General features: G+C 38.0%; 1 protein-coding gene across 2 annotated transcripts in view; it reads left to right on the top strand.

Moving 5' to 3' along the window:
- frmd3 (FERM domain containing 3) overlaps positions 1–7,552 on the top strand; it is a 57,749-nt gene extending 50,197 nt beyond the window's left edge. For both annotated transcript variants that reach the window (XM_075467813.1, XM_075467812.1), the window contains exons 14-15: positions 5,511–5,745; positions 6,345–7,552. In XM_075467813.1, coding sequence (XP_075323928.1) covers positions 5,511–5,745; positions 6,345–6,825 — 716 coding nt within the window. In that variant the 3' untranslated portion in view covers positions 6,826–7,552. The remainder of the gene's footprint in view (positions 1–5,510; positions 5,746–6,344) is intronic.
- The last annotated feature ends 7,098 nt before the right edge of the window (positions 7,553–14,650 follow it).

The following is a 14,650-nucleotide window of genomic DNA, read 5'->3' as shown; positions in this document are numbered from 1 at the left end:
AACAACCAATGTGACCACACAGGCAGCAGTGTTGTACCATCCCTCTTCTCACACTGTTGACTTCTTACCTCCCCCTCTCATGCCTTTAGTGACAGAATTTACGGCCTTCCTTCAGTTTTACTCTTTCTCCTTCTCTCTTGCTCCCTGTCTTTCTTGCATCTCCCCAGTCTTTCTATTTTCAGGAAAATCAATTTTATCTTGGCCCAGGGTCAAAGATCCATCTTGTCTGGCTCAGTCCGTTAGTTTGGGTGGGGCAGGATAGTAGTCATTAAATCAAGGGCCCCGTGCATCACTAACAGGATTCAGGCTGAGTAATAACATAACATTCTATTTGAAAATGTTTCATTTCCCTTTGCACTTCCATTTATGTAACTATATGAAATATTGAATGTTTTAGTTGTTGAATTATTTAAAGTATTTTAAGTAAAACTAGCATTCCAGAGGATGCCGAGATCTGATAAATATTTTAAATTGAGACAGCTTTGTTCATATTTATCAAGCTTTCTTTTGAATGGATTTAATTTGTTTAACTCAGTCATAGCAGCATGGAGAATGTGCTTGTCAATTTGTATTGTAACTTTGTAAGATTATACACACTCAACAACTTTTCTATTGTTGGATGTGGGAGTGGCCACATTTAATGAAAAATGAACTAAAAATGTATATTGCTGCACTCATTTGAAAGATGTCTCGTTTATCTAACATGATCCCTCTGCAGTAATCATACTGTACAAAGAACCTCATTTTAAGCAGACTCACATCTATTTAGTGTCATATGCTTACTGTTTAAAGAAGCTCTTATAAGGACTTTGGAATAAAATGTCCTTGAGATGGTCTCGGATCACCGTCTATATTCAGAGCACTAATCTGAGCCATTAGAGAGAAACAGGAAGCTGACCCAAGGTCAGCGCTGACCTTGTACTGTTTGCACAACATGTTCCCTTCTTATCTACCTAAATCCATACACAAACACACACAGACTTGTTGTGTTTTGGGTAGGTCAATGGGTGATTCGTTTGGATTAGACTTAATATTTGTGCCTCACTTCCAAGCCCTCATCCACTCCTCTGCATCACTTCACACAGAATGGGACTGCGAGAGTGATGCAACAAGTCTTCTTGTCTCATCTGTAATAATTGTGTCGGGGGTTTTTGAGTGGATGACTTTTGTCTTTGTCTTGGTCAGTAACTGATGTGATGAATTAAAAAGCCATAAATGTATCTTAGGAGGAAAGAGTAAGAAATAAAGACAGACCTGCAGAAAGGAAAAGAAAGTGATGCCCATTCCGTCATGGGTCAGGCCTGCCCCTCTGTAATCAGAGTTAGATTAGCTGCCCCTCTGCAGCTAGGACCACCGGGTTATATATAGAAACTGCAGCTTTGGGCCTGATCCTCTTCTAATGCCTCCTTCACTCTATGTTAATATCATTGACATTCACAAGAGGGCCCACCAAATCTGTGTATGAGACAAGGCATGTGCCTGGTGTACATCTCGCGGCGTCTGACTCTGTGTGTATGTATAGGTGTGTGTTTGAGCCCAGCTGGCAGCCCAGTCAGTCAGGGTGTGGGGGTCTCACTGTCGACAGCTGGCCCGGAAGTTTGTCGCCACGCTGAATGATGGAGCTTCTTGAGCACAGAAACAGCAATGATGCTGGAGGGTGCCTTATGCAGATTAATTTCGAAATGGGAGTAAGCGCCCATCCAAATGAGGGGGGCACCCGGAGCTGTGGAGGCCAGGGCAATACAGGAGGAAGCAGTCTGGATGTGACACCAGAGGACGTCCAGAGAGAGGAGATGGAGGAAGGACAGGTCGGGCCTCTGGAAGTATTCCACCCAGGCGAGGCTGCAGATGAGCAAGCATCATCAGTAGTGGTGGCTGAGGCCTTGAGGTGCCAGGTGAAGATTACAACACGCCGGAGCCTCCATCTACGCATAGCCAATCACACGGCACGGGACGTTTATGTGCGACTGGTGGGGCATGGGGGACGCATTGATGGAACCAGCGCTGGAAACCAGAGAAACACACTGGAGCAGAGTAAGACGAGTGGAAGAACAAATAGTCTGACATATAATATAAGCACAGTCACTGCAGTCTAACTTTTTATAGTTCACTAAACTGAAATTATTTTTTGCTGTCTGTTGTGAAAGTGTTCTTAACAGCTCAGTAGTCGAGTTGTCAGGTCTGTTGTAGCAACCATGTGATGCAAACTGGGAATGTAATCTCCCAAACATCCTGAGACTCTCAAGAGACTTCTTTTCTGTCTGTGTATGCGTGTTGATGTGTGTGTGTGTATGTGTGTGAATGCAGCCATGTGATTAGATACTAAGCCAAAAATGTACTATGTAATGATGTAGCTACAATATACACTGTATTGCTGACCGGCAGCCATAATATCTTTAGTACAGCACAGTGTTTTATGTGTGTTTGGCAATCAGTACTGTACGTGGTGTAGAAGTGTGATGAATGATTCAGGAAAGTAGATTTAATTCTTTGGATATGTAAATCTGTGAGTTGTAGGTCTGAATGGAGTATCTCAGAAAAAAAAATGCTGAATTTGAATCGAAATGTAATTTTTCTAAAGGAAAAGGTTAAAATATGAATCCAGCTACAGTAAAAGTTGGCATTAAATTCTGAAATGAATAGCATTAACTCTAGAACATGAACGTACATTTCTGCAGCAGCATCACTAACGTTGGGTGTATTTTACCTGATATAATATACCCCAACAAAAAGTACTTCTCATCAAAATAAATCAAAACACGACAATACATGGAAAACTGAAGAACTCCTCTTTCATTTTATTTTATATATAAAACAAAAAAGGGTACCCATATAAAAAGGCTCTAAAATAAGTGAAAAATTAGGGAATCGTTAACGAGATTCATCATGGAATAATAATAATAATAATAATAATAATAATAATAATAATATTAATGGATCAGAGAACTTGTCATATATCATTATCATATATTTTCAGGTCTCCTGTTGACATTTTCCCCCTCTGAAAGTGTCCTTGAGCCTGACACTGAATCTTCATCAGGTGTAGGAGTGATAACACATTTGAGCAGCAGAAAGAGGCTCCCTCTGCAGTTAAGCTTATTTGTTCCTGAACGGTTAAGGTATATTAGCATTTTTAAACAAATTACATAAAACAGAGGATGTCATTTGACTTTTCAAAGCCTTGCAATAAAATTATTTGAAGGAAGTTAAGATTTTATAGTCTACAGCAGTTATCCTTTACATGGAGATGAGTAGTCGTGTGTTTGAAAGAAAATTAAAATAGACCAGAGTAAACATTTAGTGCAACAAATGGCATTTTGATTTATCTACATGGGAGTGGAAAAAATACATTTTGGGTGTGTTTGGGTGCTGAAAATGAAGTATCATGACAAAGATGAACAGTCATGTCGACAGGTGCATAACAGGGGGAAACACTTCTGTTTTTATACGTGTGTGTGTGCGTATGGTGGACACAGGAATTCAGCACCTTGTTGTGTTAATCCCCTCATCTAAGGAGAAACTTGTATGTGAGCATACAGGACAGGTCATAATGTGAACTGAGCACTGCTTCTCACATAATTTTAACAAAATCTTTTTGTTGCCATTTTTAGACAAAGATATTTGCATCAGTCTCCTAAGCAGCGAGTTAAACCAAACTTAATGTACATGAGAGATTTCTGTATGACTGAGCAGCACAGACTATGTGAACAATGTATTCAAAGCAATACACCATACAGAGACATTATTTATCAGACGTCATTATTTTCCATAATAATGGGGGGCAAGTATAAAAGCTTCATTAGTTAGTATGTTACTCACTAATTAAACCTTATTAACGTGAATTAATGTGAATCATATTAATCATGGGTCGGTTGCACAGCACTACAGTACTTCCAGCAGGTTACTTCAAGTCTTCTTTATCTTTTTATTGTCACATATTGTAGTATTATTGTCTATTTTCATCACTGCTCATCCAGCTTCCTCCACTCATTTTTTTCTCTCTGCTGCTGATTCCGTGTTTTCAAAATATCAAATGCTTCCTGATTATTTTCTTAACCCGAGTTCACACACTTGTTAGCTTTTTCTGACTCTGTTTCCATGGTAGCTGTCACCACTTGCTCCTCAAGCCCACCCCTCCCTCGCTCTGCTTCTTTCCTCTGTTATTTAATTCCTCTCTATTATTATTTGAATATGTGTACAAATCGAACCAATGTGGTGTGAACATGAGTTCATGTGCCTGATTTAAGCTTTATTTTGATGAATGCAGGAACCGGGAATATGCGGCTTGTGGCAAACAAACATTTTGTCTCTCAGACATGACGATGCCACTCGTTCCCACAAACCTTAAAAAGTAACGTATGATTGCTGTCAACTGGGGTTAAGATTTTCCACATGGCTGAGTGTATGATCACAAGATAGCAAGATAGATTCTGGATTAGTGGTGTTGACTTGCTGAATAATAAATCACAGGACATTTAGCCCCCCAGCTTCCACTGAGGAAGACAGCTGGTGTTATTTTTAAGAACACTCACATTTCCACACATATTCATCAGATATGGCTCAACACTTATCATCAAGTCAACACCTCAGATGTAAGTGAATCCAGACACAGCTGACCAGTTGTCAGTCTATGTTACATCATAAAGAATGAACTGTTTTGTGTTTACTCTGATGGAGCTATAAACTTGACCTCATGAACTGGCATCATAAAGTTCACTACAGCCTCATCTCATTCACACTTATTGTCCCCTGGCATCTGTTGGCCAAATGCAGTGACATACAGCTGTGACATACGCTTGGAGCCAAACAGAAGAGAACTCTTACATATTCACCCTTTCTGGTGTCAACAAATCACATATGTGTCCTCACATTTCCAGGTTTGATGCAAGATCAGGTCCTTATTATAATACAATTCATTCTTCGTATTATTAGGTAGTTAATTTTTCAATTTATGCAACACATGTATTATCTACCAGTGAGACGGTAACGCCATCGTGTGGCTATTGTATTGAATAAACCAAGAAAGAACAGCTTAGAGGGCCCCTTGACCCAGTTGCATACAAAATCAGCGTGTTTTGTAGATGTGAACAAATTCAAGCAGTGAATGCAGTTCCTGCTGACTCACACTGGAACACATAACAGATGTTAAGAAAATGCCTATATTTGTGGCAGTATGGGCAACAGCTCAGTAAGATACACACGTCAGATAAAGCCATGTTACATCCAGAATAGCGTTTCCATTTTGTAAAACAAATAATAAAATTGTGGAACATCGACATGCTAAAGTAGTCGTAAACTAAAGTGTGGAATATGGAATTGGGACAGTGAAGGAATAACTAAAACAAAACTGTAGGATTTTACTAGTAATATGTCATGTTCTTAGTTTGATTCTAGGTCGTTCTTTTTTTCTCTGTATTTTGCTTTGTGAGAACCCTGTTTGATGATGAGTCAATACACCTATGCTAAGAGAGGTTAACCTTAAACCATGTTCTGTCATTTTCTTTCACCAGCTGTTGTATCTGTGAGGGACCCTGTGCACTTGTCTCCTCTTGAACCTTCAGCTGCACCTGCAGACACCGAGCAACAAAGTACTGAAAATGGAAACTCTTTGAGCAATGACTTGCAGCCTCCCTATGTTTCCACGGAAACCTCAAATGTCCGACCTCAAGCGCCCAAAACTGAAGATGTATTGGATGAAGATGACGAGGCTGGTGGAGCTCTCACCATTTCTGAACTTGCATACAGGTCTATAAATAAAATCTAAATCAGCATTATTAAGTACTGTGTTAAAAAGCTACCGTTTTGGTTCTCTAAACATTCTCATAGCATTGTTTTAAGCCATGGCAGTCAGCTTCACTAAGTTAAACCCACTGTGTCAACAAAGAAGACGATAAAGACATAAGTTACCAACTAACTGGTGAAAAAAAATGTTAAAATCGGCATTCAGTAGTTTTGGGTCAACTACTGACCAAAAGCATCACAAAAACGAGACTTATGTGTTGAACTTATGTAATGATATGCATTTACTGGATCTGCAAACAAACCTCTGTTTTCCTAATAAGAAATATAGCACGTTTTGAAAGCAAAAGTGGGTATATTTCTAAAATGACTTCTAGAAAAAAATCCTGTATTATCGTGCATCTGGTACATACTGTACTTTTGAGACATGCTTTAGATTTAACACTTTTTATACGAATTAGAGCTGTTATTTTTGCCAGATTCACACTCTGGTTCCAGATGAGGCAAATCTCAGATGATTTCCGTGACAAAGCACCTGTGTAATTGCATTATATTTCAAGACAGGTTTTGGGAATATGTTTGAACATCTCCTTTCCTCTCTCCAGCCCTTGTGCCAGCATGGTTCCCACCCCAGTGGACGACAGTCAGGGAGGCGTCGATGTGCTCTTCTCCTCTCCAGTCCAGAGTCCTGCCAGGCTGCTGAGGGAGCTCCATGCAGACCCAGACATCCAGGCCCAGCTGGAGGCTGAGAGGGAGCGAGATCGCGCCTATGAACGCACCCGCCTGGCAGCGAGAAGCCGAATGAGTGGGGTCCTGACAAACAGCCTGCGCCTGCTGTCCTCCAATGAGAGACTAAATGCATGTGTGCTGAGTGTGGCCCGACTCGTTGCTGTGGTAATGGGCATCCTGTTCGTCACTGTGCCCACCCTGCTGCTGCTGCTGGAGTCAGACATCGATGTGTCATTCCTTCATGAGATCCGGCAGACGCCAGAGTTTGAGCAGTTCCACTACGAGTATTACTGCCCACTCCGGCGCTGGATCCTTTGCAAGATCAGCATGGCTATGGAAAACCTCTGGTCAGACTGAAGAGGAAAGGATGCAGAGGGAAAATGAGAGTGAGGAGTCCCAACAATGCAAACGAATATGCCTACACGTCTCTCTTAACATGTGATTTAATCTTATAAGCAGTCTTAATAAACGGTGTCTCTTGAGGCAAAATAATCACTCTGCCAATGGAGTGGAAACATTTCACTTGTTTCTGAGCAATTCTGTGTTATTTTATGCAAAGCTGAAATGCATTTCCTACAGTATGATAGCTCGCAGAATTGTTGCATGATGTTTTATGAAGAAGGTGCATCAAGGAGAAAATTCTGACTGAATTGTACTGAATTAAGTAGATTATTTTTTTCACCTCCTTGGCAGCAAGATTTACTCTCATGAATAAAAGAGAGACTGGGAAAAAAAAAAAAACATTTTTATCATGAGACTCAATCACCTGTTAAGAAAGACACTTTTGGCTGGTGGTTACTGAAAAGAATAAGGAAAGGAAATCCTGTAAGTGTTCCATGAATGAGTGAACATGGACAGAAGGAGACACAAAAAGAACAAAAAATAGCTGGTTAAATTTTCACCAGACCTTTTTAGTTGCCTGCCCACTCCTGATGCTGACAAGTTGATGCAGATATTCTTCAGTAAGTATCACAAGCAGTTCTTGATTGGTCATCAAGCCTGTCAGTGATGACGGAGTGTGTGGGAAAAGAAAGAGAAACAAATGATTTACCACTATACGCAACAATACCCACAGTCAGTTACACTATACATATATATATATATATATATATATATATATATATATATATATATATATATATATATATATATATATATATATATATATATATATATATATATATATACATACATATACATACATATATATATATATACATATATATACATATATATATATATATGTATATATATATATATATATATATATGTATATATATGTATGTATATATAAATGTATGTATGAAAAACAAAACAGAGATATTTAAAATTGCTGCCAATATTAAGTTGTTTTTAATATTTTGTACATTTGTATGTGATTGAGATCTTTCAGGAATTTTTCAGAGGATCTACTTTGAGCTTCTTTTAAAGATTAAGAGTTTACAAAAGATTATTTAAAAAAAAAAAAAGCTAATTTATTGCAGTTTATCAGGGTGATGGGTGTTGAGAAACTTAAACTATTTTTTGAGACTACCATCAACTTTTGTTGACTAGGTAGTACCCTGGGTTTTTCCTACAGAGGTTATAGCACAAACATTCAAATTACAGCTGTTTCAGATTATGTGATGTCATTTTGAAAGCAGAAGAGAGGAAAGAGATAGGCTGAAGCCTGTTCGGGATGATTAATTGTGTCTGTTGTTGAACTTCTGAATGCCCCCTGAACTAAATGTTATCTCATCGGTTAGGGCTACAAGTGCATCTTGAAACATGCGGGAGAGCTCTGAAAAGAAATCTGTTAAAGAAAGAATTTTAAAAAGTGGCAGTACGGAAAATATTAACTAAAATTTTGGGCTTGAAGTTTGCCATTTGTTCATTAATGGTGCGTTAGTTCTGGAAAAGCTATGTGTATGTGTCAGTGGAAATTGAGCAGGACGCATCAAAGTGCTCAGAGGAACAGGTGGTATTATTCTAACTAGACTGCTGGGAAATTACACATGATGGAAAAAGTGAGCCTTTTAATAGTCTAATCCACTCATACAGAAGATGTTGATCAGGCTGTTCAAAGTCAGATCAGTATTTTAGTCACAGACCAAAATTAGAAATGATTTGTAGCCATTTCTAAGAGGATCTGTGAAAATGTCTCGCTGCATGTTTAAGCTACCACTGTTCTGGCTGAGGTTTCTAGAGGGTTTTCAGACAAAGAATAAGCGACAATAATTTCATGATTTAAAGCTAGAAGCCAAGTTGTATCAGAGTGTGTTGGTCTGTATTTTGATGAGGAAGCGCTGATCCTTTAAAATTTCATAGATGACTTTTGGGAACATGCAGCCATCAGCACAGTGGGTCAGCTTATAGAGTGCCTGTCAGTTATAGTGTAGTGGCTCTGAAAGAAAGAAAGAACAAGAAGGACAGACATGTGAAATGACTTCAGATGAAATGAAAACAGATGTCTAAAACAAAATGTGTATTCAAAACGTAGTTCACTTTGGATGAATTCTCAGGAAGGGCATTAGCAATTTATGTTCAAACTGAAAATGTGTGTGTAACAAAACATATTCTAAAACATGCATCTAATAACAGCATACACCACATAGTTTATCCATTGCAATCATAACAATCACATTGTGCTTTTATGTAAATCTTCATACTTGTACGTGAAGCCAGAAGTAGATATCATTACAGACTGTCTGCCTAATTTAACAACTACCTTGTATGTATGCATCCATGTCATCCTAAAAACAATATTACTTAAAAAGTCATCACTGTTGCATGTAAAGAAATTGCTGTTTGGTCATCATAGCTCAACATCCGATGCTACTTCTTTATACCAATATTGGTATGATCGATCCTGTTGGCCAGCTCTCAAACATGCTCCTATATAGAATTTGAATTCTGCTTTAAAGTCTATGTTTAGATGTCACTCTCCATATCTGTTACGACAACAGAGGCCATTGTTGTGCACGTCGCCATCAATGCTCTCTTCTCTACTGTCTCATATGATCAGCTGTGTTGTCATGTAACTTTTTCGACTCTATGTATAAGCTTTATACATATAGATATACAGTAACATCAGAAACATACTTATTTGAAACAAAGCATTTATTTTCCTACTACAGTACATGCACTGAGTTTCAATGGGGAAACCAAGCAAAGGGCCAAACCACTACGAACGCAATGTTTGCATTTAACTTCATACATCTAAGTTAAGAACAGTTTCTATGTAGTGGATGGAGCTGATCTGTATGCACTGCAAAATCACTATCATCTCATCACAGGGGTGGATATATCATCCTGTCTTTATTCATAAATGTTCATTCATTGTTATGCACATGCACCAAAAAGCTGGCCATACTCAGCAGATCTAATATAAAAGACTCAGTACAGGCATCATGAGCCCAAACCTCTTCAGACTCACTGGTTCTGTCTATTGTTTCTGTGCTCCAAGTAAACTAGGAAATCTCTCACTGGGCTACTGCTGATATCTCAATGCAAACTGCATGCCCTCATCTGTAAATACTGTGTTTATAGCTATGGAACAAAAAGAAAAATGAAAAGAAAAAAGCCTGCTTTGGTAGAAGATTTTCTTTCAGTGTTTCTTGTCTATGTAAAGCAACCTAGATACAGGCTTGGCTGTCTCAACCATCTTAGATTAGTGCATGTTTCTTTGTGTTTTTACCAGCAGAAAGGAGGACAAAAGACATAACTCAATTTTTTGTGAAATGCTTTTATCCTAATTAAAATTAGGCCTTGACCTTCTTAGCCGTTTTAACAGTGTGTTTAATTTTAATCATCGACAAGGCTGGATAGGCTAAAAGTTGTTGCTAATTCTATTAGCTGCCTCCGAATTAATCCAATCAGTTTATTTTACATAAAAAAGTAAAAGGTTATTTTTATAATCTCTCAAAGATTAGGTGGAGAATATTTGACCAGTTAGTGTCATCATGCTATAGCTGTCTTTTCGTAAACCATTAAATGCTAAATGTTAGCGCTAACTTCGTGGTTAACAGAGCATGCTAGCATGTTCACTACCATAAATGCAATTGGGGTTCATTCACTTTCATTTTTAAGATTCAAAACATTAAACTGAATCTCAGTTATCAAACTGTTGAATCAATATCAGAAAAATAACCAAAATGTTCAGAAGTTAAGACTGTAATAAACCCTAAACTGAATCGTTTGTCTTTAAATTTGAACAAAAAACACCTGGAATTCAAAATGTTTAAAACTAATAACTGTATTTAATTAATTTATTTAAGATTTTAAGTATTTGAACTCAGGTCTAATATATGCAAAACTGCTGGACAACACATGGTATAAGAGGAAAAATACCTGTATAGTATTTCAGAGTTGTGTGGGCATGTATAGTAGCAGATTATCTTGCACGGTTCCCGTATTGTTTTTGTCAGTCAAACTGATTGTTTTGTTGTACAGTTGGTTAGCCTTTTTTTGTTTGTTTGTTTCTGCATTTTTTTTCCTCTTGTCATTTAGTCTCTTTTAATACGATACTCTGGGAGACATCATTTTAAAAAGAAATCTGAAAAAGGAGAAGAAAAAAAAATTCAGAAATGACCCCTTTCCTTCTGGGACAACCAAGCCTTATGAACTTTGTGAGGTGAAAATTTTGAATGTTTGTATGTTCTAAAAGAAAACAAAGGTTGTTTTATATGTTAATACTGCCACAATAAAGCTCCCTAATTAATATGTGCTGGAACGTGGTCACTGTTGTGTTGATTGATTTTTAATGTTTTCTAACCATTTTTCATGTGTTGTCAGAGCTATGTCTCCCTCATGTGGTGAAAACAGTTAAGTTCATGTCCACATCTCAGTGGTGAAATTTGTTTGAGCAGTACCATACTCCTTGGAGTGCTCAGATATTAACTGTCAGGACTGGAGCTTCGTTTACATTTGATAATTATCATGTCTGGTGTAGAAAAGAGGATTTTTTTTTTATTCAACATGTTTTTCTAGATGCAACATTTTGATTATTTTCTCCTAAACTGAATCAAACCATAGTGTTTCAGAATAGTATAAAGTTTAAAAATAGTAATGATGTTTTTTTTCTTTATGATTCACAGAGATATTATATCAGTGTGCTGAAATGCATTTCATAATGCGTGACATGAATCAATGGGATTTGTTGTTATGCTTCTTATTAAGAGGACAGTGTTGTATTAATTTGTACCACCAGATAATTATTTCCTTGGAGCCAAAACATACATCATTTTTGATGATTGTTGGACACTCAACGTTGACACTGAGTGAAAATAATGATAAACATTAGATGATGAATGAATCTGAAAAAGAAGAGCATCAGAACATTTTGAGAATGCTGTATCCAACTAAGGTGACAGCTCTAAACACAAGAAAAAGATGTGTCATGTCTGAGCTCCTGGATGAAGAAGTGGATTGTTGGCAGAGCATCAACCAGCAGCAGAGCCTTCATCTTCTTTGTGACTCTCTTTTCAGTGAGCAACAGAAGCTGAAGCCCTTGGCTCAGCTGTGCTGACAGTTTCCTCCAAAGGGAGTCAGAGTTTTACCATGAGTTTTGCAGAGCTGATTATTTGCTTTACGCTGATGTGTATCAGACGGGGACAGAGAAATTTTCAGCTAAATACGATAAAAATGTATCCTGTGTTGCAGGTAATAATAAGATACCAGGGCAAAGAGAAAGTTTAGTTAAAGTCAGATCATCAACTTCTGAAAGTAGAGAACAAAATAATTACCTCTGAGACTATAAACTTCCCTCCCAAGATGATCTCCATCTTTGCCTCTCCTTTATTCCCATATAAGAAGTGGAAGCTTGGCCTGAGAACAGAGAAACTAATTTAATGAATAGTAAGGATAGCATGCCATCAATAAACAAACTCCTATCCAACACCACTGTGGAACAAACAGACTACACTTGTCTGATCAAAGGCACCACACTGACACATCTGACTGCAGCACAAATCAAACACTTGCATCAGATGCTGCAACAAACTGGATCAAAGAATCCAAATCATCAGGGAGCAATACCACTCATAAAAGGAGCATGGCATTTGGTGCTGTGAATTCCTTACATCTGTGACTTAAAAGCAGTGATTCCACTGACATGTTTTACAAGACAGCTGCATCTCAATCAAAAGCAGAAATGTTAGAAAAACAAGACTGAGGAAATTGAAACATTTTCCAAGGGGAACTAGACAATGACAGGATGGAGGGAAGCCAGGACAAGATGCGTGTCTGACAAAATCTGCAGAATCTGTTAACGCACCAGCCTCGTGCGGAAAGCAAAGAAGACAAAGTAAAAATGAAAAAAAATGTTGAAGGGCATACACACATGCGATGCAAGGTCACACCACTGACACTCTTTCTGAGCTACAGTCACCAGAAAAACTTGCCTGGATTCAGACATTTTCTTTACCTTTTCATTCAAATTAATTCAGTTTTATTTATATTGGACCAATTTACAACAAATGTCATCTCAAGGCACTTTGAAGATACAATCCTATTCAAACAAATTAGAATCCAATTCATTGTATTACAGTCATAAGCCAAACAAATCCATCTAATTAAATTCCAAATTAGTCCAATTCATGAATATAGAGCCATTAAAAAAAATGTAGCTTAGCTAAGGAAACCAACAGATTTCATTGAAATTCTCTTCGATCCAATCTCCCATCCTGAGCGTGCACGAGGCGACTGTGGACAGAAAAAACTCCCCTTTAACAGGAAGAAACCTTTGGCAGAACCAGACTCAGGAAGGGTGACCATCTGCCTCAACCAAGATGGGACAACAAACGCCATAACACCAGCACAGGGATACCTGCTGAGAATGAGAAACACAAGTTAATGACTACAATAAAGTCATATGTACATAGAGAAAAAAGAGATCAGAGTGAGGAATGGTGTATCATGAGAGGTCTCCCAGCAATCTAGGCCTATACCAGCATAATTATGGGATGTTTCAGGATCACCTGAGCCTTCCGTAACTATAAACTTTTATCGAAAGGAAACTTTTTAAGCCTAATCTTAAAGTTAGAGAGGGTGTCTGCTTCCAAGACGTATACTGGCAACTGGTTCCCCATAAAGGGTCCTGATAACTGAAGGCTCTGCCTCCCATTCTACTTTTAGAAACTCTAGAAACCACAAGCAAACCTGCAGTCTGAGAGCGAAGTGCTCTGTTTGGAAAATATTGCACTGTGAGATATTTAAGATATGATGGACCTTGGTCATTAAGAGCTTTTCATGTGAGGAGAAAAAATTTATATTCTATTCTAAATTTCAATCATCCATCCATTATTGATACCTTCTTATTATTATTGATACCATTCAGGGTTGTTGGCCAGAGGCAGGATATACCCTGGACAGGTCACCAGTCCGTCCCAGGGCCCACACAGAGACAAACAACCATGCAAGCTCACTCCTATGCTCAATTTAGAATAGCCGATTAACCTAACATGTGTATTTTTTGACAGCGGGAGAAAGCTAGAGTACCCATTAATGCCCGGGGAGAACATGGAAAATCAACATGGAAAGGCCTCACCCAGAATTCGAATCAAAACCTCCCTTGCTGTGAAGCAGATGTGCTAACCACCATACCACCGTGCAGCCCTGCTTGGATTCAGTCATTTAAATATATCCTCACTGCTGATCTACTCTCAGTCTTTTATTAACTTTCAGAAACTGAAGTCCAATAAAAGCATGCAAGAACACACTGACATTGAAACGCCAGCAAGGTGATGATGATGAGTCTCGACCAGCATCAGTAAGTCAAACCTAAAAAATAACATACAAACTTACTTGTACTTTACAAAATGCTACAAAATACAACAAATCACTCAAAAGCTACCAACACCTCTCACATGACTCACTACATTTAATACAAATTTGCTTCAGTTCATTTTCAGGAAATTCGTGGAAACATTTCTTTTTTTCTTTATCAGACATTTCATCATTCCAGCCACAAGTCACAAGGCCAGTTTTTATAACAGTTGGGAAATAAATAAATAAATCAAATAAGGTTGGCGTTTGTGTCTCATGTGGAATGACTAAAATTTGTTTACACGGTTCTAATGCAGCAAGTCATTTCTGATAGATGGAGTAAATATCTATTCATTTCAAGGCTAACACTTGGTCTTGAAGTCTTTGGTTTAAAGTAAAGAGTTCCAATGCTTTAAACAGCTGTAAACATTGTCCTCTT

The sequence above is a fragment of the Odontesthes bonariensis genome, chromosome 6 (assembly GCF_027942865.1).
Source record: "Odontesthes bonariensis isolate fOdoBon6 chromosome 6, fOdoBon6.hap1, whole genome shotgun sequence".
Classification (NCBI taxonomy): Eukaryota; Metazoa; Chordata; class Actinopteri; order Atheriniformes; family Atherinopsidae; genus Odontesthes; species Odontesthes bonariensis.
This window is presented reverse-complemented; position numbering and strand designations above follow the sequence as displayed.